This window comes from Cetorhinus maximus, chromosome 24 (genome assembly GCF_964194155.1).
Source record: "Cetorhinus maximus chromosome 24, sCetMax3.hap1.1, whole genome shotgun sequence".
Taxonomy (NCBI): Eukaryota; Metazoa; Chordata; class Chondrichthyes; order Lamniformes; family Cetorhinidae; genus Cetorhinus; species Cetorhinus maximus.
In genome coordinates, this window is record NC_135902.1 from 34,037,700 (window position 1) to 34,060,118 (window position 22,419).

Genomic DNA, 22,419 nt, shown 5'->3' on the forward strand with positions numbered 1-22,419 from the left:
ATCCTCGTCCATTAATCTTATTACTGAGAAAGTAGGAATCACCTTTGAGTCAAACTCTGCATTCTACCCTGTCGGGTTCTGCTAATTTCTAGTTCCCCACAACAAAATGCTGCCAAACTACAGAGAATTCCTATTCAACTGCTGCCAAATTCTAGGATCATTCTTCTAGTACCACCAAAGCCCAGGATCACCCTCCCCCCTAATACTGTTAAATGCTAAGTAGTTACCTCTTACCTAGTATATATAAGAAACAGTGCAGCCATAATTTAAAAAGATCACCACAGTTAAGTCTAATGAACTGACTAACCTGCAACATGTATCTGCTCGAATTGCTTTTCCGCCATGAATCTTTTCTAGTTGGCGTAGTACAAATAGAAGAATTATGCATTGAATATAGGGCTAAAACACAAAACAAAATTATTTCACTTAAGCACGCCCTAAATAATGAGTAAAGCAATCAGTGTTTTCTTTTTCTTTAATTATTTTAATGATTTTATAAGGTGGTGTAAAAACATAAGCACATGATAAAATAGCTATAATGGTAAGTACGGATATATATTGATGAATACTTTGTGAGGGTGACTTGTAGCTATCAGATTAGTTCAAGGTAAAATCCATTGTTCATTTCTGCCAAAATCTGCCTTTATCTTATCACTTAAGCAGACACGATGTTCAGAGATCTCATCCAGGACTTCAAACTCCACACAGTCCCCTTAATTTATGAAGGGGAGTGTACAAGCCAGCCTTAGATTTAGTCATTATGCAATTGAAGATGCATTTATTCCAATCACATTGTGATTTCTTCCAAGCTTTTCCAGGTGACCCAACCAAAAGTAGGTAAACTAACTAACTTTTTTATTTGGCTGTCATATTCAAGTGTCAAAATTTCTGAAAGTTAGAACTCCCAATGTCCTTTCTTATACTTGTATTATATTTACAGCTCAACTAACTTCAAAGAGGCACATTTTAACAACTGAACTGAAATAGCTCAGATACAAAAGTAAAACTTACTGAGATGATAGTTATAAGGATGTTCTGTTTCCATGCCAGATATGTTCCTACTGTTAGACTAGGCTCATCCTTGTGATCCAGAAAAACCTGTGTATTCAACTTACAATGAATGTTGAGGTTGCCACAGTTTTTTAAAAAATGTAGAATAACTAACCAAAACATTTCTCCCATTTATCAGTATCTTAAAAAAAACATACTTTCAAACAAATGGATATTAAATATCAGGTACTGCACCAAGTAGACAGACAGAAGGGCAGACAGGGAGACAGTTTAGTAAAGTCATTTTGGGCCGCAATAAAGATCTCCTCTGAAATCATACCAGTGTTAGTTTTCACAGCTTGCATTTTTGTTTTGTGTGCTGCAGAGAACTTGCGCACCTTGATCCAAATGGTGCTTTTGCCAGTCAACAATAATTCCATTAAAAAATCATCCTCTGCTAGTATTGCTGACAAAAATGCTGCTTTTCTTAATATTTATGATGGAAACATTGTCACTGTTATCAAACCTCTTCTACTGCAGTAGTATAAGATAAAACGCAAGCAATGATTTCAATACAGGCTAATTAAGGGTCAGTAATTTCCAAACATTTACTGTTATGCAAATAGTTCCTGTAATGTGTATTCTCATTGCACCACATTTACATTTGTGATGATTTTTTTGTTCTGAATCATTTTTAAGCTATCAAAGAAACATTTGCACTGTTAATTTGTCTACCTTATTTCAAATGCCCCATGCACTCAGACACAGTACCTTTAGACTTGTCTTTTTAACTCTTTTATATATTTCTTTTGTACTACTGCCCTATTTGCTGCTAGCCTTCATTTCCTCCGCCTTCCACTTTTGCTTTCTACTTTTCCGTCTTTCATTCCTATCTTTGTTTCTTTCTCGTGTCTCCCCCCCTCAGGTTCCCATCCCCCTGCCAATCTAGTTTAAACCTTCCACCAAGGTACTAGCGAATACCCCTGCAAGGATATTGGTCCCAGTCCTTTTGGGGTGCAACCCATTCAGCTTGTACAGGTCCCATCTTCCCTAGAATCGGTCCCAATGCCTCAGGAATCTAAATCCTTCCCTCCTACACCATCTCTCCAGCCACGCATTCATCTGCTATATTCTTCAATCCTGGCCTCGCTAGCACGTGGCACTAGGAGTAATCCTGAGTTACTACCTTTGAGTTCCTGCTTTTTAATTTATTTCCTAGCTCCAAATATTTTGTTTTCAGGACCTCATCCCTCTTTTTACGTATGTCATTGGTATCAATATTTACCAAAACCTCTGGATATTCACCCTCCTCCTTCAGAATGTCCTGCAGCTGCTCAGTGATATCCTTGACCCTGGCACCAGGGAAGCAACATACCATCCTGGCATCACGTCTGCAACCGCAGAAATGCCTTTCTGTTCACCTTATGATAGACTCCTCTATCAGTATTGCTCTCCCACTCTTTCCCCCACAACCACCCCCTGCCCCACCCCTGAGGCTGAGCCACTCGTGGTGCCACAGACTTGGCTCTTGCTGCATTCCCCTTTGAAACCATCTCCCCCAGCTGTATCCAAACCTGAAAATCTGTTGGAGAGGGAGATGGACCCAGGGGACTCCTGCACCACCTGACTAGTGCTTTACTCTGTCTGGTGGTCACCCATTCTCTTTCTGCCTGTGCACTCTTTACCTGCAGTGTGACCACCTCAATATATGTGCTATCCACGAAGATCTCATCCTTGCAGATGCTCCACAGTGACTCCAAGTGCAGCTCCAGCTCCAAAACATGAATTTCGAGTAGCTGCAGCTGGAGACATTTCCTGCACACATGGTCGCCCTGGACACTGAAAGTGTCCCTGCCCTTCTCACATCTGGCAGGAGGAACGTTCCACTTGTCCGAGCTGTCCTGCCATGACTTATCCTTATATTACTCCCTTTACTTTTACTTCGTCTAGTTTAGAGGATATTAAGGACAGAGGAAATGCTTATCAGGTCTTACTTACCAAGGCCACTGCTCTCCTTACTAAGGAAAGGTAGAAAATGAAAGGATCACCTTCTTCCCTCTTCAGCAAATTCCCTCTCTCACCAAGCTCCAACTGAAGCACTCTAATGCAGCCCAAAGCAGCACTCCAGTGCAGACGCAAGCAGCGCTGTAGATGGCTTGCTTTTACGCTGTCTGAATCTAGCTTCTGAAAACCTGTTTAAGCCAGTTAACTAATTTACTAGCTGCAGCTGCAAGTAGAGCCTGTATAACACCTGTTTTAAAGCTGGACTAAAACTCACCTTCTCCTAACCCAAAGAGCAACTTTTAGTTAGGTTGCTAAATTAAAGAAAGATTAGATGTTAGATAGAAATTAACCCTTAAAAGTCCCTCTCTCCAACTCCAACTGAAGCACTCTAATGCAGCCCAAAGCAGCACTCCAGTGCAGACCTAGCAGCACTCCAGTGTTGGTCTCTTCATATGGCTGGGAGGAGGAGAAGAGTAGCCCACAGATTATCTGATGCCTTCTGGTGGTGCTATTAGCTGAAGCCAGGGACAGGAGGGAAGCACAGAGATATGCTTTTATCAACATGGAAAGAGCAAAGGAACAACAAGATGAACAAATGACCATGGTTCATCTAGTTTGTCTTCTACCAACTTTGTAGCTCTCGAGGATCACCAATGCACATGTTGAAGCTATCCCTGTGCTTACTGAGGATGCCACTGGTTGTACATAAGGAATTGATGATGACCATGAAAACTGTCCTGGGGATAATGTAGTAGAGAATGTTGGAATAAAAGGAGAAGCCTCGGAGGAGATATAGTAAACGCACTGGATAGAAAGTTGTGGAATTGTGAAAGAGCTGCGCCACAGAGGCTAGCAATGGAGGAGAATTGAGTGATCACCAGTGTTGAAGGCAAAAAAGAAGTCAAGTACAGCAAAGAGATACGGCACATCATGGTTGTAGTCATACAGGATGTTGCGGGTTACTTTAAACAGGGTATTCATAGAGCTGTGTGTTGGCTAGAACCGAGATTGGTAGAACTACTGATGAAGAGTCATACGGATTCGAAATGTTAACTGTATTCCTCTCTGCAGATGCTGTCAGACCTGCTGAGTTTTTCCAGCTATTTTTATTTTGGTAGAACTAAAGTCGGAAGTCCAGAAAACGCAAGTGCACTGTTGGGTGGCAACAATGGGCAGAATTTTCCCTCAGTTCAGGGTGGGGGGTTGGGGGGAGGAGTTCAGGAGCGAGCGCGTGGAGGCACGCCTCCAATCGGCGCTATGCGCTCCCTGTGCAGGCAGGGGGGGGGTATTCCCTGAGCTGAGAGTGTGCACTTTCGCGCATGCGTGCAAAACAGCGCACTCATCTCCCTGAGGTTAAGTGCTGCCTCAGGGAGATCGGCTCCACAATAAAAAATCTTAAAAACAGAAAAAAAAATTCCCTGACATGTCCCCTCATGTGACACTGTTACATAAGTTGGGTCATGCCCATCACTTTTAAATACACTTTTATTAAATTTTTGAAAACCTACATGAAACCTCATCTCACCTGTGGATGAGGTTTCATGCTTTTCCCAATGCCTGCCAGGGCTCCCGGCCTGCCCGCCAACCTTAAGGTTGGATGGGCAGGTCCACTAATCACATTAATTGCTTTGTCAATGACCTCAATAGGCCATTGACATGTCGGGGGCGCATGGCTGATTCGGCTGAACCCCCACCAACCTGAAAATTGAAATGAAGTGGGGTGACGTCGGGAGTTCCGCCCGACATCATCGCGTGTCATTTTACGGGTTAGCGAGCGGGCCCCGCCCCCCGCTCGCCAACTGGGAAATCCTGACCAATGTGTTCAAAGACTTGAAGAGAAAGGACAAGTTAGATTTAGGCTAGTTGTTCGCATAGATAAAAGTCAAGGATAGACTGAAAAAGGTGGTGTGATTATATAAATTTTAAAAGAAACTTAAAGAAAGAAGTGACATACAACAAATTAGACTTCAGAAGTTATAATTTAGCCAATCAGGGGGATGGTAGCGTAGTGGTAATGTAACTGGAGTAGTAATCTAGAGGCCCGGACTAATACATTGGAGACACGAGTTCAAGTCCTACCACGGCAGCTGGTGAAAATTAAACTCAACTGATCTGTAAATCTAGAGTAAAAAAAACCTATCAGAATAAAAAAGAACATCTGGTTCACTAATGTCCTTTAGGGAATGAAATCTGCCATTCCTACCTATCTGGCCTACATACATCTCCAGATGCTCAGCAATGTGATAAACTCTTAACTGCCCTGTAAATTGGCCCAGCTAGCCACTCAGTTGTTTCAAGCCACTACAGAAAAGTCAAAAAAGACTTCATGGTCCAATCATTTGGTCACTCTTTTTATACTGACAATCTGAAGGTTGGGCAACATCTCATATCTTGGCTATTTGCATGCAATTAAGTTGCAACTTTTTTAAAGCTTGTAGTGTCAGGCAGCGGGATTTGCTGCACCACCAGTTTGGGTGGGAGGGGAGGGAAGTGTGCTAGGATCTATCGGAAGTCAGGGATGGAATTTGGACATTGAGGATGCTAAGGAATATAGCTGGGGATGCAGAGAAATGTGCAAGAGACTTGGACACGGATGCAGTGAGCTAGGTGTGACCTGGAATCAATGAATTGCATGAATGAGATGAGGAGTATCCAGGCCAAGGATCTGAGCATAAAACAAAGTCCAGAACGGCCAGAGTGGGGAAACTCTTTCGAGTTATCAACAGTCACAGATTGCAACTCTTTCGAGTACAATCACAGCTCTTGGTTTCCGGGAGTGGGACATGAACCCACAACCCTCTGATTCAAAGGTGAGGGTGCTATGAACTGAGCCACAGCTGACACCAGGCACCATCTGAGAGCATTAAGGATATTAGCATATGAAATTGAGAAACAGGAATAGATCAGCTGGTTCATCAAGCCTGCCCCACATTTCATTATGGCTACAGCATAATGACTAGACACTTCCCACCCCACTATGTAGGTGCATCTGGTTGACTGCTTAAGAAAAATTATGGTTGTTCAAAGTTATCAACAATAATTCCAAGAGTGATTTGATTGGTTTGTCTGTGGTTGTGATTTGTTGATGTGTATTTTTTTCCTTACTTGTCCAATGAATGAAACCAGTTTTTAATTGGTTCACAATTAGTTAATGGGACATTTGAGCCAATAATGTCATTTATTTAACAGTGATGATTTTGGCAAATCTCATTTTCTCCCCCTACAGTTGCACAATGCCTTTGTGGTGAGATTACAGACAAATGCAATATAAAATAAATAATTATATATTATATATTCAGAGACCAATAGTTGTAAAAAATAGCTTCTTACCTTGGCTGTGTAATACAAGCATCCTGTAATTACGTATGGTGGAATAAAAAGTGACAAAGCACAGTGCAGCATGTTGGCAGCTGTTTCCTTTAGTATTAACCGGACTAAGAATATTAGGCTGATCGAAATTATATTAATCTACAAGAAAGCACAAATGCAACGTTATATATCTAACTTGGGTGAAAATAGTTAAAATACAAATAATTGATACTTAAAACCTTTCAATGTTCAATCTGCCAAAGTTTAACACACAACTAATTTTCGAATCCACCAAAATAGGACTTTCAAGTACTGCTTTGTTAAAACAAATTAGCAAAATAAACATCAATATTGATCACTGTTCTTGTATTAATTCCTATGCTTTAACTTACAATAACTGAAGAGATCAAAAAAAAGTCTCGAGAAGACTGCATTCGATCAAACCTGAAGGAATAAGCATAGGCAAAGAGCGTCATCGCTGGAGCCCAGCCAATGAGACACAGCATCTGTAAAACATGAGAGAAATTAAGGAAACAAAGATATATATTTACTTAGTGTGCCCTGAGTATCATTAACTTATGCAGCTAATTCCATTTCTTTCAGACTGTATTCGATTCGCTCCAGTGAACTGTACATAATATATATCCTGAAAGAGATGACTAACCAGAGATAAAATTTTCAAAATCTAACTATGAAATTCCTGAAAAAAAAAGAGACATGCTGTCGAAGCTTTCCGCCTCGTAATCATCAGGACAGATTCACAAGAATACAAACCGCAAAGGGAACAACAATTTATACTGCACAAGAAAAAAAGTGCTGATTGGTTGGCAAACGGACTCTGATTGGTAGAAACATTACCATGGAGCATGCACCAGGGAACAGTTAACTGCCAAGCTTTTATTTAAATTCAAACCAGGCAGGTCGACTCTGGTCAAGGCATTTGCAGACAGAAAGAACAGGTCCACGCATTTCACCTTTTTCAACTAAACAAAAGCTTGGGGGACAGCCATTCCCTGTTCATTCCCCATGGCAATGCCTTGACCAATCAGAGTTGACCTGTCTGATTTAAATTTAAACAAAGTCTTGGGAGTTAACTGTTTCCTGGTGCATTCTCCATGGCAATGCCTCTACCAGAGTCCACTTGCCAACCAATCAGCACTCTCTTCTCATGCAGTATAAATTGTTGTTACATTTACAATTGGTATTCTTGTGAATCTGTCCTGATGAGTGCAAGACGAAAAGTTTCGACAGCGCGTCTCCTTTTTCAGCGATACTCAATTTCTGTACCACCAAATGACTATATGAAATTCCTGTGCACCACCTCAAAGTTCCTGATATTCTATCACCATTACAATTAAAAAAAAATTCTCAGAATGCAGGGAATACAACTTCTTGAGGAAACTGGTACCTTTTTAAGTACTATATTAATTATGTGTACAGCGGAGTGGTTTGCTAACCCACTTTAGAAGGTATTATGAGTCAACCATAGAAGGGCCAGTTAAAACCTTGCCCCTACTCTGTAATAGTGCAGGCAGGGGAAGGCAAGAAAAGAGCTCCTGCCCCCACCATTATTACATTCTTGAATTCAGGCACAGAAAGGCTGCCCATCGCAGATGAACAGGTGTTGAGTCAAACGGCAAAGCTGCAACCCAGTTAAGTTAATTGGGACTCTCATGCCATCTTAACAATGCTGGAGACCCATGTAAGTGATTTTACAATATTTTTATCAATAATGACCAGCTGGAACAGGGCACTATTTTTGGATACACATGGATATTTTGAGCCCCCTTGCCCCCATCCCAATTACAGACTTGCCCATCCAATCCCCCCTCCTCAAATCCCTACTTAACTTGTTGGGGTCCATTTTCATGAGTGACGGCAGTCTTCCCTCCCTCCAAATGACACTGATTCCTGCCATCAGGTGGTGACATTACTCCACTATCTTCAGGAGGGGAGTCAATGTTGGGCCATGTAAATAAGACCCTAGAGTTAAAATTCACGAGCTTCACATTGCAGAGGGCTGGACAGTATGCCCCTTGCTTCAGCCTTCGTAACCCTGAATTGAAATCAGCCCTATGGTGTAGGACTGGACTTGTGCATGCCAAGTGCATGAGGAAACTAAGTTCTCTTCCCTGAAGTACTTTAGTAAATCAGTTGGTTTGTTAACAACAATTTGGCAGGTTTAGGGGTCAATTTTTGGCTTATTTCAACTTTTCTGTAGAAAAATTATGAATTATAATGCAGTCTTTTACTTTAATACCCTATGAATTAAAATTATACAAATCTATTGTACATGTTAAGGTATGGTTGTAAAGCATACTAATGATTTTATTTACAAATGGTCTCCCACTTTTCATTATATTAGTGTCAGCGTCCATGCTCCACAAGTCGGGTCATAACAACTGTATATGTACTGAACAATTTAGTTCACTATATCAATGCAAAATATTGTAAAGTCAAAAATTGCAAATGATGTTCTGCCTCACCCACTGCAAATTCTCAACTCATGGTTTGGTAGATATTGAGTCTAGTCTACACGGTATAAATTAACTATTAACTTTAAGTTAATTTGCTGACATAAATGAAACCTGTACAACATTTAAAAGGTTTGGACTGAAGTGTATTTTATAACTCATGTTAAGTGTATATACAACAAAAAGAAAACAATCTGTGTTACATTTGAAAATTATATTCACACTATTTATTAGATATTTTACAAATTAAAATTATAGCAAGTATACTGATAATTTTACTTACCATTGAAATTATAGCACCGGTATGAAGCAAAGATGTGGAATTAAATGCAATCACACAGCCAAGCATGATCACAACGATAATGAAATAAACTGGGATATCCACCAGAGCGTAACCACACCAGTAGGCAGAAGGAAAGAGACCAGAAAGCCGGAGTTGAGAGCGAGATTTAATCTGTAAACAGGTAACAATTATAGAACATTACAATTTTATCTGCCTGCATAAATTAACTTTAAGGTGGCAGTAATGTAACCTGTACTGAAAACAGAAAACAGATCACTAAAAATATTCAGCTGGGACCCATGACTTGGGTATTGTCATTCTTTTTTTAGTGTTGCTGTCTCTTTTTTCTACACCTTAACACTTATTTATACTAATCCAAAAGCAAAATACTATGGATGCTGGAAATCTGGAATAAAAACAGAAAATACTGGAAATAATCAGCAGGTTAGGCAGCACCTGTGGAAAGAGAAACAGAGTTAATGTTTTAAGTTATGAAGGTCTGTGATAGGACGGAAGACAGGAGATATTAAATGACAAAAGAATTGGTGGGGCAGAGCCAAAAAGAGTCATAATGGGACAAGTAAAGAAACAAGGCTGAGTCCAGAGGAGTTGCGAATGGCAGAACGATGAGCAGCTACATCCAAAAACAAAAAAACCAAGAAAAAACAAGCTTAAGGCTGACACAAGGGGAAAAAAATGGAGGAGCAAAGATTTTGGTCTGAAATTGTTCAACTCAGTGTTCAGTCCGGAAGGCTTAAAGTGCGTAATCAAAAGATGAGATGCTGTACCTCGATCCTGTAAATATACCTGTGCTTCTTTAACATTTCTCTTATTTAATTCTCATTTTAATCCATATCATCAATCACTAATCATTGTGCTTGATTAGGTCTATGGTTAAGTTGTGTCCACAATAATGAGTGAGTTTACACTTAAATTATGACTGTTTTATGTGCTGACTCTATATCTATTAAAGTCTTGTAATTTTTCCTGTGAATGTTGGTACCGAATAAGAAAGACCAAGATGCTATTCAATGTTATCAAGAACTGCACTAACAGATGGATCAAAAATCTAAAGCTAATCTTTGTTAAACATAGATTGAGTTTACTTGTCAAAAGGACAACAGTATAAATAAGCACAAACCAAGAGTTAATAATGCAGCCAGAATACTATCAAAGAACAGACATTAACATCAATTCATAGTCTTTCGATGCATTTTAAATGGGACTATTTTAGCTGGGCAATCACTTCACTTAAAACAAACTATGAGCATAAAAGACTTCCTATTTGTCTCTATAACAATTAAACGCACTTGTTACAGCATCGGGCTTCTCATCAGTTCTCTGGATCAAAAAAAAATCCCTAGCCTCTAACACTTGATTAATTCAATATTGTACTGAACAAATACTTGAGCGGCTTTAGATGAAAAGCTATCTCTGGATAAGTGATCACTGAGAAATTAAAATTCATGTAGCCTACCAACAGCTTCTAAAATCCACAATTTCCTCGTTTTCCAAAGGCACTTAATAGTTACCAGAGATTCTAACTAAAACCTATCCCTCAGGAGGCCAAAGTAACATATTTTGTCATTAATAAATTCAGATCTTTACCTCACGATCACGTGAATTATCCATGGTGTAGCATCCTGGCAATGCAGCTGATAGCAATCCCAATATTGCCAAAGCCATATAAACCTTTTCCTTAAAGTCAGCATCAGTGATTGTCTAAAGCACAAGAGAGAAAAACATTCATATTCATTTAAATTGCACTCATATCACACAACTGTGAACCAGAAATAAAAAAATCTTCAATCTGTATTATTAAAAAAGGCTTTATATCTAAAAATGTAGAAATTTACACAATTGGTTAAAGAGACATTACACTCAGAACTCAGAAACCACTGTCCTATCAACCCACCAATTTCTTCGGGGAGACAAGATCATCCCTATGGATATTAGATGATTGAAATACCACATAAGCACTTGGCCTCTGTGGAAGGCAACAAGAAAAGGAAATAAAAGGAGGAAGAGAACCTGAAACATGTAGGAAGAAAATGCCTGCATTCATGAGAGTGATCAAAAAGTGACAGAAAATATGAAAAGGATAGAGCAAAGAGAGAATGGACCAGTGTTCGCTTTTGTTGCACAAACAGATTGACTGTTTCATAGCTTGTTTTTAGCCCACGCATTGCACAAGGAAACTATTAAAGAAAATTCAAAGAGTAGTTTCTAAATTATGCAAAACGATTCAGTTTCTTTGTAACTCCAATTCAATAATGTGCAGTGCATAGCATAGGAGAGAGCAAGAAATGCTCCTGTGAGAAGTAGAGGGGGAAAACAAACACCGTTATGTTAACCCAAGCAGGATACTGGTGGGAAATGGTTCTCTGAAGAGACGGAATTTGTGGAGATTGTTACTACAGGTGATAGTCCATATAGAGACACTGAGGCCCCTTTAAGGGACTATCAATTTGTTAATTTGTATACTCAAAAGAGTTTAATGAGACTGAACTGGGACACTGGGGGTAGTAGTTAGGAGTTAGAAATCTGCAAGGCCGAATCATGTGAGTAAACCTATTATCAAGGAAAAGATCTGTGTCTTGTTACATACCCCACTATCTGGTTTGGATCAATTTAACAGAGATTTAAGAACCAAGGAATTGGCAGAGGGTGGAAGACTGAGTGAAGCAACTTTGAAAAGGACACTGGAAGACTTGCCCTGATGTGGTGGGGAGAATGGAGCCTGCTGGAAAAGTCAGGAGGGTTTTGAACTTGGACCTACAAACTACATATCTGCTGAGAGTGTGACTAACATATAAATAGGTTGTGAACTAACATGCATCAATAAGTTAATAAGGAAGTATCTTTTCTGTAGTTTGATGTATTAGTTGCCTCTTAAGTAATGTTTAGTCTATGTTGATTTTTGTTTGTTACAATAAGAGTCTTAAAATGCGAAATCTTGTTGACTTTCTTTCTGTTGGTCATTGGGAAATTCATATCTCTTTTAAAAGTTATCAGTCTCTGTGGGGATCATAACAACAGACAACACACAATGTAAAGTAAAATCAAATACTTTTACCATCAGCATCACATTAGACCTTGCACTTAACTTACTAAGTGAAATGGTTTGCTCCAGGCTTGAATCCCTCCGGAACCATTTACGCTAATGAGGAGGGCATTACTGATTAAGTTGATCAACACTGGCAGTGAGTGAATCACTGTGCTATTAAACACGGCTGTGAACATGTACTGTTTCTGAACAAGGGCACAGAAGACAGAAAAAGATGGTAATGAAAACATTATTCCATAAAATTTGTTATATTCCTAACAATTTTAATTTTATATTTGTACAGTAAGATAAATTTTTCAAGAAAAATATTTGCAATGCACTGTGTCAAGTTAAAAAAGGAATGAATTATCATTTCTGCAATCCCCTTGTTCCCCGCACCCCTGCCCATGAGAATAAAACAAGTTGCATATAAACTTGCTTGGAAGATGGAAGTAAATTATTAATGTGTTACGCCCATTTGAAAATATAATTAGAATTAGGTTATAAAACCAACATTTAAACAGAGATTGATCTAAATTCACTCTGAATTTTTGTAGATTTTCTCCCTTCCTCTTCCAATAATTTCATTACCCTTTTCCGTTCCTCAAACCGTTAACTCTTGACGAGAATATGGTCTCATGGGTACTAGTCATTCTGGCTACTTTGCTAGTGCTTTCTTCACGTAGGTGCCTAAACAGCGAGTAACCGTTCATTATTTGACTACAGGTAAATCTTTTTATCTTCCAACATCTGGGAATGTACATCCAACAGAGGCTATTATATAGCTAGGAATGAGAATTCTAACAAGTCTTCTCCTTTCCAATCTGAGGGCTGAAGATGACTTTAGCATCCCCGTTACTGCCCCACTTGAGACCAGCTAAGTTAACACACATTGGATATCACATGTGGCGCACACAACTCATTACTGACTTAATCAGCTGCGCCTATTTTTCTTTGACTTCAGATTCTGTCCGCATACCAAACATCATTCCCCGACAAAGAATCCTACTTTAAAGAGGCAGACTCGATTGTTGATCATTGTGAGTATTGCTTAAGCTATCTGCGAGCTTTCGGTGTAAGTACATTCAAATAACTCGCCTTCAGTACTGCCATCTCTCAGTTCAAAACCAGACAAGAGTAGAGCCTTTTTAAAAATAAATAAATTGTCCATGAAACAAAACCATTCATGTTTTTTAAAACGCAACAAATGGAAACTGTGCTGCTCAATTTTTTTTTTAAAACCAGGCAGCCATCCCGATATTGGACTGTGCAGTTCAAACCAGGCAGCTGTTCACCCTTTTTCCCTTCTTTTTGCTGGAGGAACACTTTTTCAAACAGGTGATTCTGATTTTGATCTTAGCAAGGCTATGACTGACCAACAGGGTAAACCCATGTCTCACCCATACTGCTGCACAGTGGAACATCAATAGATTATTTGGTTATCAATCTCAACAATCGGGAAAACACACAGAAGGCCTCTAAAATCAATCACATAACCCAAAAATATCAGAAGCAGATGAACCTGATTGGTTTTGTAGCATCAAATCACTCCATTGTATGGCAACTGAAACATGGCACCATGGAGCAGTCTGGTCATGAAATAAATATATGGGACTCATCAAGACAAATATATATCTATTCTCAAGATTCATCTTTAATATTATAGGGAAATGGAGGTAAGGGGAGATACATATTCGGGTAACTTTGGTCATTTTATCATTCAAGAGGACATTATGGTGCCCATATGTTTATTCCATTCAAGGACAGAGCAGCTATTGAATTTTCTCTTCTAAATTCACCCCCAGTGAGTCTCATTTGTAATTCTTATTAACTTCCTAATTAGACTTCGTTCTATTTTTGTCTGCCAGATATTAAGTTTTATCCAGTTTAAAATAGAGTTACAAAAAGCAACTGCCGATTTTGACCTGTTTTATCTTCTACACAATGTCCACAGACCAAATACAAGTACAATTGATAACAAAGGGACAAGCAACTAAGGGCAGAATTTTACGTCCTGCGGGCGGGCGCCCAACCTGATCGGGTGTAAAATAGCACGTGATGACATCAGGTGAGCGTTCCAACGTCATCAAGCACTCATGCGATATTTCGATTGACGGGTACAAGCGGGTGCCGGAGCCGCGCCCGCTACTAATTAAGAGGCCACTTAAGGCCATTAAGAAGTCAACTGACGCTGATTTTTCATGGCCCGTGCAATTTCGCGCTCGTCGCATGGGCAAAACGGGCAGGCGGCCAGCTGACATTTTCAAAAACCTCATCCACTGGCGGGATAAAAGGGGTGAGCAGCATTGCCAGTGTCAGTAGCGGGGAGTTTGGTACATAGTTTGCTGCTGGTGACTTATTGGTACTTGGCAGCTTCATCTCTGTTTGGGGCTTCATTCTTAGCATTCCCAGGCTTTATTTCAGGACTCCTTGGTGTCTCCAAGGCCCCCAGAAGATTCAGACCATGTGAACCCTTCCAGATATCAGACAGCCTTCTGTTATCCTGGTAATGGGGATTGCGGTCACCGCTGGTGGCACCTCCTCTGAGGAGGAAGAGAGGGGCAGAAGGGAGAGGAGGCCAGATGTCCTAATGCAGCATCCAGGGCAGCGACCAGTGGGAGGAGAAGCGCAGGCACAAGGTGCGCAGGGCCAGCAGGAAGCTCAAGGGTTTACAGGCGACGATAGGCCTTAATTGACCTGCCAGTGTGAAATCGTGGTTGGGGGCGGATTGCGGGTGGCAGACCGTTTCCTAGCCGTTCTTGGGCCTGCCCATAGCGCCCGCACGATCACCTCAAAATTCCGTCCTAAATGTTTTATTCCAGAACACCCCAAACTCCAATCCTTTGAGTGCTCATATTTTAAACTAACTTGCCTCAATCAGGCACACTTCATAAATAATGTCACTAGGTGGCAGGTCATGGAATTGAGTGATTTTTCCAGATTGGAAGGGCAAGTACATGTGAACATACGAATTAGGAGGAGTAGACCATTCAGTCCCTTGTGGCTGCTCCACCATTCAATAAGATCATGGCTGATCTGATTACGGCCTCAACACCACTATCCTGCCTACCCCGATATCCTTTGACTCCCTTTGTTAGTCAAAAATCTATCTACCTCTGCCTTAAAAATATCCAATGGCCCTACCTCTACCACTTTCTGGGAAAGAGTGTTCTACAGACTCAAGGCCTTCAGAGAAAGATTTTCTCTTCATCTTAGTCTTTAATGGGAGAACCCTTATTCTTAAACTGTGTTCCCTAGTTCTGGTCTCTCCCATAACGGGAAATATCCTTTCAGTATCCACTTTGTCAAGTCCCCTCATGATCTTATATGTTTCAATAAGATCACCAATAATTCTTCTAAACTCTAATGGATACAGGTCTAACCTATCCTCATAAGATAATCCCCTCATCCCAGGAATAAGTTGAGTGAACCTTCTCTGAACTGCTTCTAATTCAATTTTGTCCTTTCTTAAATAAGGAGACCAGAGCTGTGCACAGTACTCTAGTTGTGGTCTCACCAATGCCCTATACAACTGTAGCAAAATATTCCTACATTTAGATTCCATTCCACTTACATAACATTCCATTTGTCTTCCTAATCACTTGCTGTACCTGCATATGAATTTTTTGTGCTTTGCACCCAGATCCCTCTGTACCACAGAGTTCTGCAATCTCTCTGCATTTAGAAAATATGCTGCTTTTTCATTCTTCTTGCTAAAGTGAACAAATTTACATTTTCCCATATTATCCTCCATCTGCCAAAGTTTTGCCCACTCACTTAATCTATCTATATCTGTTTGGAGACTCCTTATGTCCTCTTCACAACTTACTTTCCTACCTATCTCAGTGTCATCAGCAAATTTAGCAGCTATACATATGGGTTGTAAATAGTTGAGGCCCCAGCACTGATCCTTGTAGCACTCTACTCGTTATTTCTTGCCAACCCGAAAATGACCCATTTATGCCTACTCTCCATTTCCTATTAGTTAATTAATCTTTTATCCATGCTAAAGTAGAGATTCTTTATCTTCTTACTTTAAAATGACCTTTATCAGTTTTGCTTCACTTCAAACAAATGTTTTGCACAATTAAGTAGAGTTAATTTGTGGCCCTTTCTGGCTGAACAACAGTGATAAAAAGCCTGCAGAAAATTGAAGGTACAAATAATAAAATGAACAAATGAAAAATATCATGCAGAAACATTTATTTTAAACACATGTAAATCTTGATTCAAATAACCCTTGTGAACAATTCAGGATATATGTTCAAATCTGTTACCTCTTCTGACAGCGACACATTTAGTGCTGCATTGTGTGGAGCGGCATCCGTGAACTCACTATCATTGAACAGCTCCACTTTCACACTCTGAGCTTCCAAAGCATGGATAAGTTTATCAATACTACTGCCTGATATGAAATGAAAAATAAAACAAAGCACATGAACAATAATTTCTTATTAATTGTTCAGAAACATATATACATATTTGAAAGTGACACTTCATTTTGAAATCTTAAATAAAGTTTCACATGCTTGTTACTTAGGTGTTGCAAATGATCAAACGCACACCTGCTACTTCGGAGTTCATTTTTTTAAAGTTAAAATCAGCAGTATTTTTGTCAAAATTTTCTCTCTCATTATATTCAGAGGTGGGGCTTGCCATCTGGGAACATCTATTATTTTTTACAGACTCTTGCTTGTACAGACATAACTATTAATGTATATAAATCCAAAACTTGAGATTCCAGAAGAAAGAGGTATTTCTACAGCAAAGGAACAAGCTAAGAAATTTTGGTATGCTTACCATGAAATAAATTGATGCTCTGCTGCATTACAAGGCTATTTAAAAATACATTGGAGGCTGACCAATAAGGAAAAGGTCAGTAACAGTGGCATGTAATGGTAAGTTAATATGAATAGTTGAGACTTGTTTTGTTTGAAGATCAGTTTAAATTAATTATTTGGTTATTGGAAGCTTTCCACAATGAATTTCATTCCACTTCTGTCTCACCTGTAGAATTTTTCAGAAGGAGACCAGTGGTATATTTGTGGGGCTTTTGGCCTTGGTGGAGTAGAATTAGCTCAGGGGATAGTTCCACTGCAACATCCTTTCGACTAAGTGTACCGTTTAATAAAGCCATCATAACCACAATGGATATCAAAATGCCGATAATGTAAATGCTGTGAAGTATTGAAAAATATTATTCAAAAATTATTCTAAAGGCAAATTTCCACTTAACAGTAAGCTCGAAAAATAACATCAGGCATTTTTATAAAAGCTTAGAATGTTTATGATAGTTTTAGTGACGGTTTTAGCTCTATATAAACTCCAATAGCCAAACTGGACACAGGACAAGTGAACAAAGCTAATAACTGGAAATTAGTTTTATTTGCAACACCACAGCTGCTGGTATTAGTAGCTGGAAAACAGATTTGTAAATGTGTGGAAATAATTCTCCTTCCCTCTCCCAGAAGATGGAACAGAGAAAAAACTATGATTCAAAGAGATCAGATAAAACTGGATTGATGAAATTGAAAAAGATCAGAATTAATAATAAAGAACAAAGACATCATTGGGATACAATCCCTATGCCATAAGTTGTCTGTGTATTTAGCTACATTGGAAGCAAACCAAATTTGCATTCAACTTAAGTGTTTGTGCATAGAATACAACAGAATGTATATAATCATGATGTGGATGCAAAGTCTAAATAAATGAACTACGGGCACAGGAAGAAGTAGGAATGGCACAACAACTTGTCAAATCTTCTGGCATACCCTTTTATTTTGATCTATGTAAAGACCTACTGAAACCAATTGTATTTTCCTATTTCTTTAATGCTAAGAACCATGCCTCTACCCACTAATAAACTAGAAAGCTGCATATTTCTTTATTGAACATTTCAAGTCCATCACTGAGTTAAATAGCAGTCAATGACAACTTAGTTCAATGTCTAATTATTCATTAAATTATGTTTAGCTGACTAATCTCCTTTGATCATGGGCCAAATATCTCAGTTCTTTATTCCTGTTTCAATACGCAGAATTTTGCACTTTTGATCCAGGTGCCCTTCATGATTTAAAAGCTCAGAATATGTTTTCTTGAGTTTTTTTCCCACCTAAATATTAAAATATTTAGCTCCCTTAACTTTTCTTCAATGCATGTCAATTTAGGAACTAGTTATTATACTACAGTAGTTGCTCTTCTTTGAAACCTTTCCAATGCCAACATTCAATAATGGACCAACACAGCCCTTATGAACTGATGAAGATATAAATGCTCCATGTGAAATGACGGCAGGATGCTAAGGGAAGACATTAAATAATAATGAAGAGAACAACAATAACCAACATCCTGGGATAATCAATTATCCCATTATACTTACATATAAAGGAGTGTACTGCGTTCTCGGCTAAAATTAATCAAGCGCAACCAAGCCACGGTGCGAAACTGCTGTTGCCACAGAGCAGTGCCAGTCAGCATTGCTGAATTAGTTTCTGGAAAAGTTAAGAGTTGGTGATCAATGCAGTCAATGCAAACATCTTCTTCATTTGCTATTACATCCGGTGCTGGATCCTTGGTAAAAACACTATAATCTGAAAGAAAACAGAAAAATTCAAACAGTAAGGATCAAGACACTGAAAATAGATTCTTGCCTTCACTGGTTACTTAATTTCTGTTGAAGGGGAATGAATGGAAAAACTATCTGCATGTAGACACTGAGTCACAGAGTGGTGAAGAGAAGACTTCTATAGTTGCAGTCGCCCAGTACTCCTTTAATCTATTGCAAAGTATACTGGCCTGTTTGATCTATTTCTGATTCTGCCTCCAATTTCAGGAAAACCTCTTCCAAGGATGTCATGGAAACCCCATAGCTGTCAATACCGAGATTGTTACGGCTGTCCAAATCTTCAAAGAGACCTGAAAAGGGAGAATGTTAACAATAGTTAGTTCTGCCGTAAGGACGTCAGTACGAAATAATAGGCAGGCAAGTTTAGGAGGAGAACAGGTAACAACCTACCATTGGAATATTCCAATTTTTTCAGAGCAACAACAGTTACATGCTCTTTGTGCTACTGATAAAAGTATTTATTTAAAGATACCAGAACTAGGAAACTGAATACCTGCAAATTTGTTAACATCCTGAAGTGGCAAAGTGTATGCCAGATCCAGATCATGCAATTGTGAAAACTCAGCATTTGGTATGTGGTATTTGACCAAAGATGTCACTTTTTCAGGGTAGCAGGACTCATTTACAGACATTCTGTTCAAAATCAAAAATAAGAGTTAAGATCAATATAACCAGATGCTCACTGCAGATGAAGATGCATGAAAATGTACTGATTGGCCCAGAATCTCAGAACATTGTGAATGACAATACACATCATAAATTACACTGTTTTGCGCCTCAATTTTCGCAATGCAAATTTATGCCAAACTTTCCTAAAAAAATAATTTGCATACACTGAAGTGAGCATAATGCCGAATCAAGAACCCAAGAAGCGGTGCAGCTGATGAAATACCCAAAAACATTCACATGCCACTTGTTGAATAAAAGTTTTTCTGATGTCATTTTTTGGATGAAAGCTATTTATTGGGCACAATTTTCATTATTAAACTGTACAAATCTCTGTTTAGGCCTCAGCTGGAGTACTGTTAACAATTCTAGGCACCACACTTAAGGAAATGGGTAAAGGCCTTAGAAAGGGTACAGATGAAGTTTGCTAGAGTGTTAGAAAGGATGAGGGACTTCAGTTAAGAGGAGAATTTGGAAAGGTTAGGACTGTTCTCCTTGGAATAGAAAGGTTGGGAGGATTTCAAGGTGACGAGAGGCTTTAATAGATTAGATAGAGAAAAACATTTTCCTCTGGTGTGTGGGTCAATAACTAGGAGCCACAGATTCATAATTATTGGCAAAGGAACTAGTAAAGGTACAAGGAGATTTTTTTTTCCACTCAGATTTGTTAGGATCTGGAATATTGAGGTGGTGGTAGAAGCTAATTCCAAAAATAATTTTAAAAAGGAGTTGGATAGGTCCTTGAGTATAGGGAACTTACAGGCTTATGGACAAAAAGTAGGGATGAGGAACTAAGCATGATTGCTCTTTCAAAGAGTGGGCACAGGGGCAAAAGGCCGAATGGCCTCCTTCTGCGCTGTAACTTTCTATGATTCTGTGTTGTTTGTTGACTAAGTTCAACTGCACGTTTTTAGTGAATTAAAGTTCTATTGTTTGTTACCTTGCCTGTCAGTCATTAAATTTGAAGCCCTACAGGGATTAAGTACACAACACAGTTGCTTCAGGCTTCCTCCTGCTGCTTTCATTCAGCAGATTTGAGGTGTGGTATAAGGTTGGGGCTATCACTGGTTGAACCCCAATGCTACCAGTTGCTCTTTGGCTGCCTGGTGGCTGTGAGCATGGATTCCTCAGAAGAACTACAACCTATTGGACTGGGAATATGCAGTTTGAGATCCTCTGGATCCATGGGCATTTCATCTGCCAAATCAGGCTGAGCTTTTTTCACAGGGTGAAATTATGCATTGGGGAGCATACCAGGACAATCTTTGTCACTTTATAGGGGTGTAATGTTGGAACTTAACCCTGACCTGTCCAGGCACCTGAAGAAAACTTTCAGTATCACAAGGGGCCTGTCTACACCTGCCAGGTTGCCACACGTACACACTGTTGATGAGACAGAACTGTCATTAGCCATGGTTTCAACGGGGCGTAAACCCTTGTCCACCAAGATATGTCTGCCTCCTTGTCCCTCCCTGCTGAATAATTTGTGGATGGCAGAGTGACAAAGGGCAAAGGTGTTGTGACAGCTTCCCAATGGAGTTCATATGCAGGTTATTTTTTGGGCATTGCAGACAATTTGCACACTTAGCAAGTGAAACCCAGTCCTGTTAATAAAAATGATAGGTTCCTCAAGTGGAGCCTTCAGTGCTACGTGGGTACCACTGCTAAACACCTACACAAGCATATGGAGATTGATGTTCCAGTTTCTTTTCTCTGCAGAGAATCTGCCACATTTGATGAAGTCAATGTCCTGTGGAAAATCTATGAATACAGACCCTTGTATTGTAAAGAGATGGTCACCTTTATCTCATGGGTACATGGCTTCAAAGTCTGGGAAAAGATGCTGGGAAACTGGAATATAAGCTGGAAATCTGAATTCCAAGCCCATACAATGATCCCCTGGGGTTGGCCAATTCAGAAACAACTTAAGCCAGTCTGAAATTGCAGCTCACACTTCTTGCATGGAAGTCACTCCAGGATGCTCCTATAGCTGATTTCACTGAAGTGATCTACAATGGAATGAAGCTCATTGAAGAGTTCCAATGTCAAAAAAGATTCTTCAAACTTAAAGTAGTCCTTATAGGTCAACCTTTTTCTGAAAGTTTTTTTTTTCCCTTTCGCATTGTATCCCCCTTTTTTATTCAACAGTTTAATTTATTTTAAAAGGATATGCCCTAGTTTAGTTAACATTTTAAAAAGGTTATATAAAAGTTCATTCCAGGGGCATACAGTGTTTGCTTAGGATTGGGCAACTCAGAATATTTCTAAAAAACAGTTTGAAGTCTCAGCCCCTGCTTTGTACAACGAATCCAATATTATTACACACAAACCCAACTTCCTTGCTTTTGGTCCAATTGTGCAATTTTGAAATGGGATCAACAGTTAAAAAATGTGGCCACTGGGCTGATAAACACAACCTCTGGTGCCAGTCTTGCAAAGTTCAACACTAAAAACTGGCAACTTGCACACAACTGTGTCAAACATCCGATGATTTCCAAAATAGGCAGCATTATGGCTCAATGGTATTAGTTTGTCCAAAGCCCTGGCAGTATAACTACGTCACAAGAGGACATTGCAGAGCTGAGGAGTTAACATTTCAGAGCACAACTGAATTTGATGGTCTATTAACTGATTTGTGCTGCGTAATTGCATGGAATGAATCAAGCACAAAAACCATGAGTGTGAAAATTCACTCAAAGTCCAGCAGAGTTCTGGTTATATACATAAGCACTTGGGTCAAATTACAATTACCAACATTATACAGCAAAGGATATTTCATATTAAGCTCCGGAAGACCTCACCCAAAATGCATATATAATACTTCACCTGAGGTTGTAGCCCACACCAAATTTTGCTTTCAGGAACAATGAGGAGCCAACACATTTGAGCTGCCCTTGTGAGATGACAGCTTTACGATCTACACCCAAGACAAACAAACATATACAATATATTAATTCCATCAGTTGAATTGCAAAGTCTTACACCAGCCGTAATGCCAAAAAATAGTCATGGTTTGCTG

General features: G+C 39.3%; 2 protein-coding genes across 3 annotated transcripts in view; one reads left to right on the forward strand and one right to left on the reverse strand.

The window, feature by feature from the left end:
* LOC144699765 (myb-related transcription factor, partner of profilin-like) overlaps window positions 1-9,100 on the forward strand; it is a 53,995-nt gene extending 44,895 nt beyond the window's left edge. The window contains exon 5 of the mRNA XM_078570985.1: window positions 9,075-9,100. Coding sequence (XP_078427111.1) covers window positions 9,075-9,085 — 11 coding nt within the window. The 3' untranslated portion in view covers window positions 9,086-9,100. The remainder of the gene's footprint in view (window positions 1-9,074) is intronic.
* Window positions 1-22,419, reverse strand: part of abca5 (ATP-binding cassette, sub-family A (ABC1), member 5) — a 118,100-nt gene that overhangs the window by 33,047 nt on the left and 62,634 nt on the right. For both annotated transcript variants that reach the window (XM_078570980.1, XM_078570981.1), the window contains 13 exons: window positions 22,227-22,317; window positions 19,228-19,367; window positions 18,905-19,024; window positions 18,489-18,699; window positions 17,114-17,283; window positions 16,384-16,511; window positions 12,172-12,312; window positions 10,669-10,782; window positions 9,061-9,231; window positions 6,696-6,809; window positions 6,325-6,462; window positions 1,012-1,098; window positions 308-399 (listed from right to left, as the gene is read on the reverse strand). In XM_078570980.1, coding sequence (XP_078427106.1) covers window positions 308-399; window positions 1,012-1,098; window positions 6,325-6,462; window positions 6,696-6,809; window positions 9,061-9,231; window positions 10,669-10,782; window positions 12,172-12,312; window positions 16,384-16,511; window positions 17,114-17,283; window positions 18,489-18,699; window positions 18,905-19,024; window positions 19,228-19,367; window positions 22,227-22,317 — 1,717 coding nt within the window. The remainder of the gene's footprint in view (window positions 1-307; window positions 400-1,011; window positions 1,099-6,324; window positions 6,463-6,695; window positions 6,810-9,060; window positions 9,232-10,668; window positions 10,783-12,171; window positions 12,313-16,383; window positions 16,512-17,113; window positions 17,284-18,488; window positions 18,700-18,904; window positions 19,025-19,227; window positions 19,368-22,226; window positions 22,318-22,419) is intronic.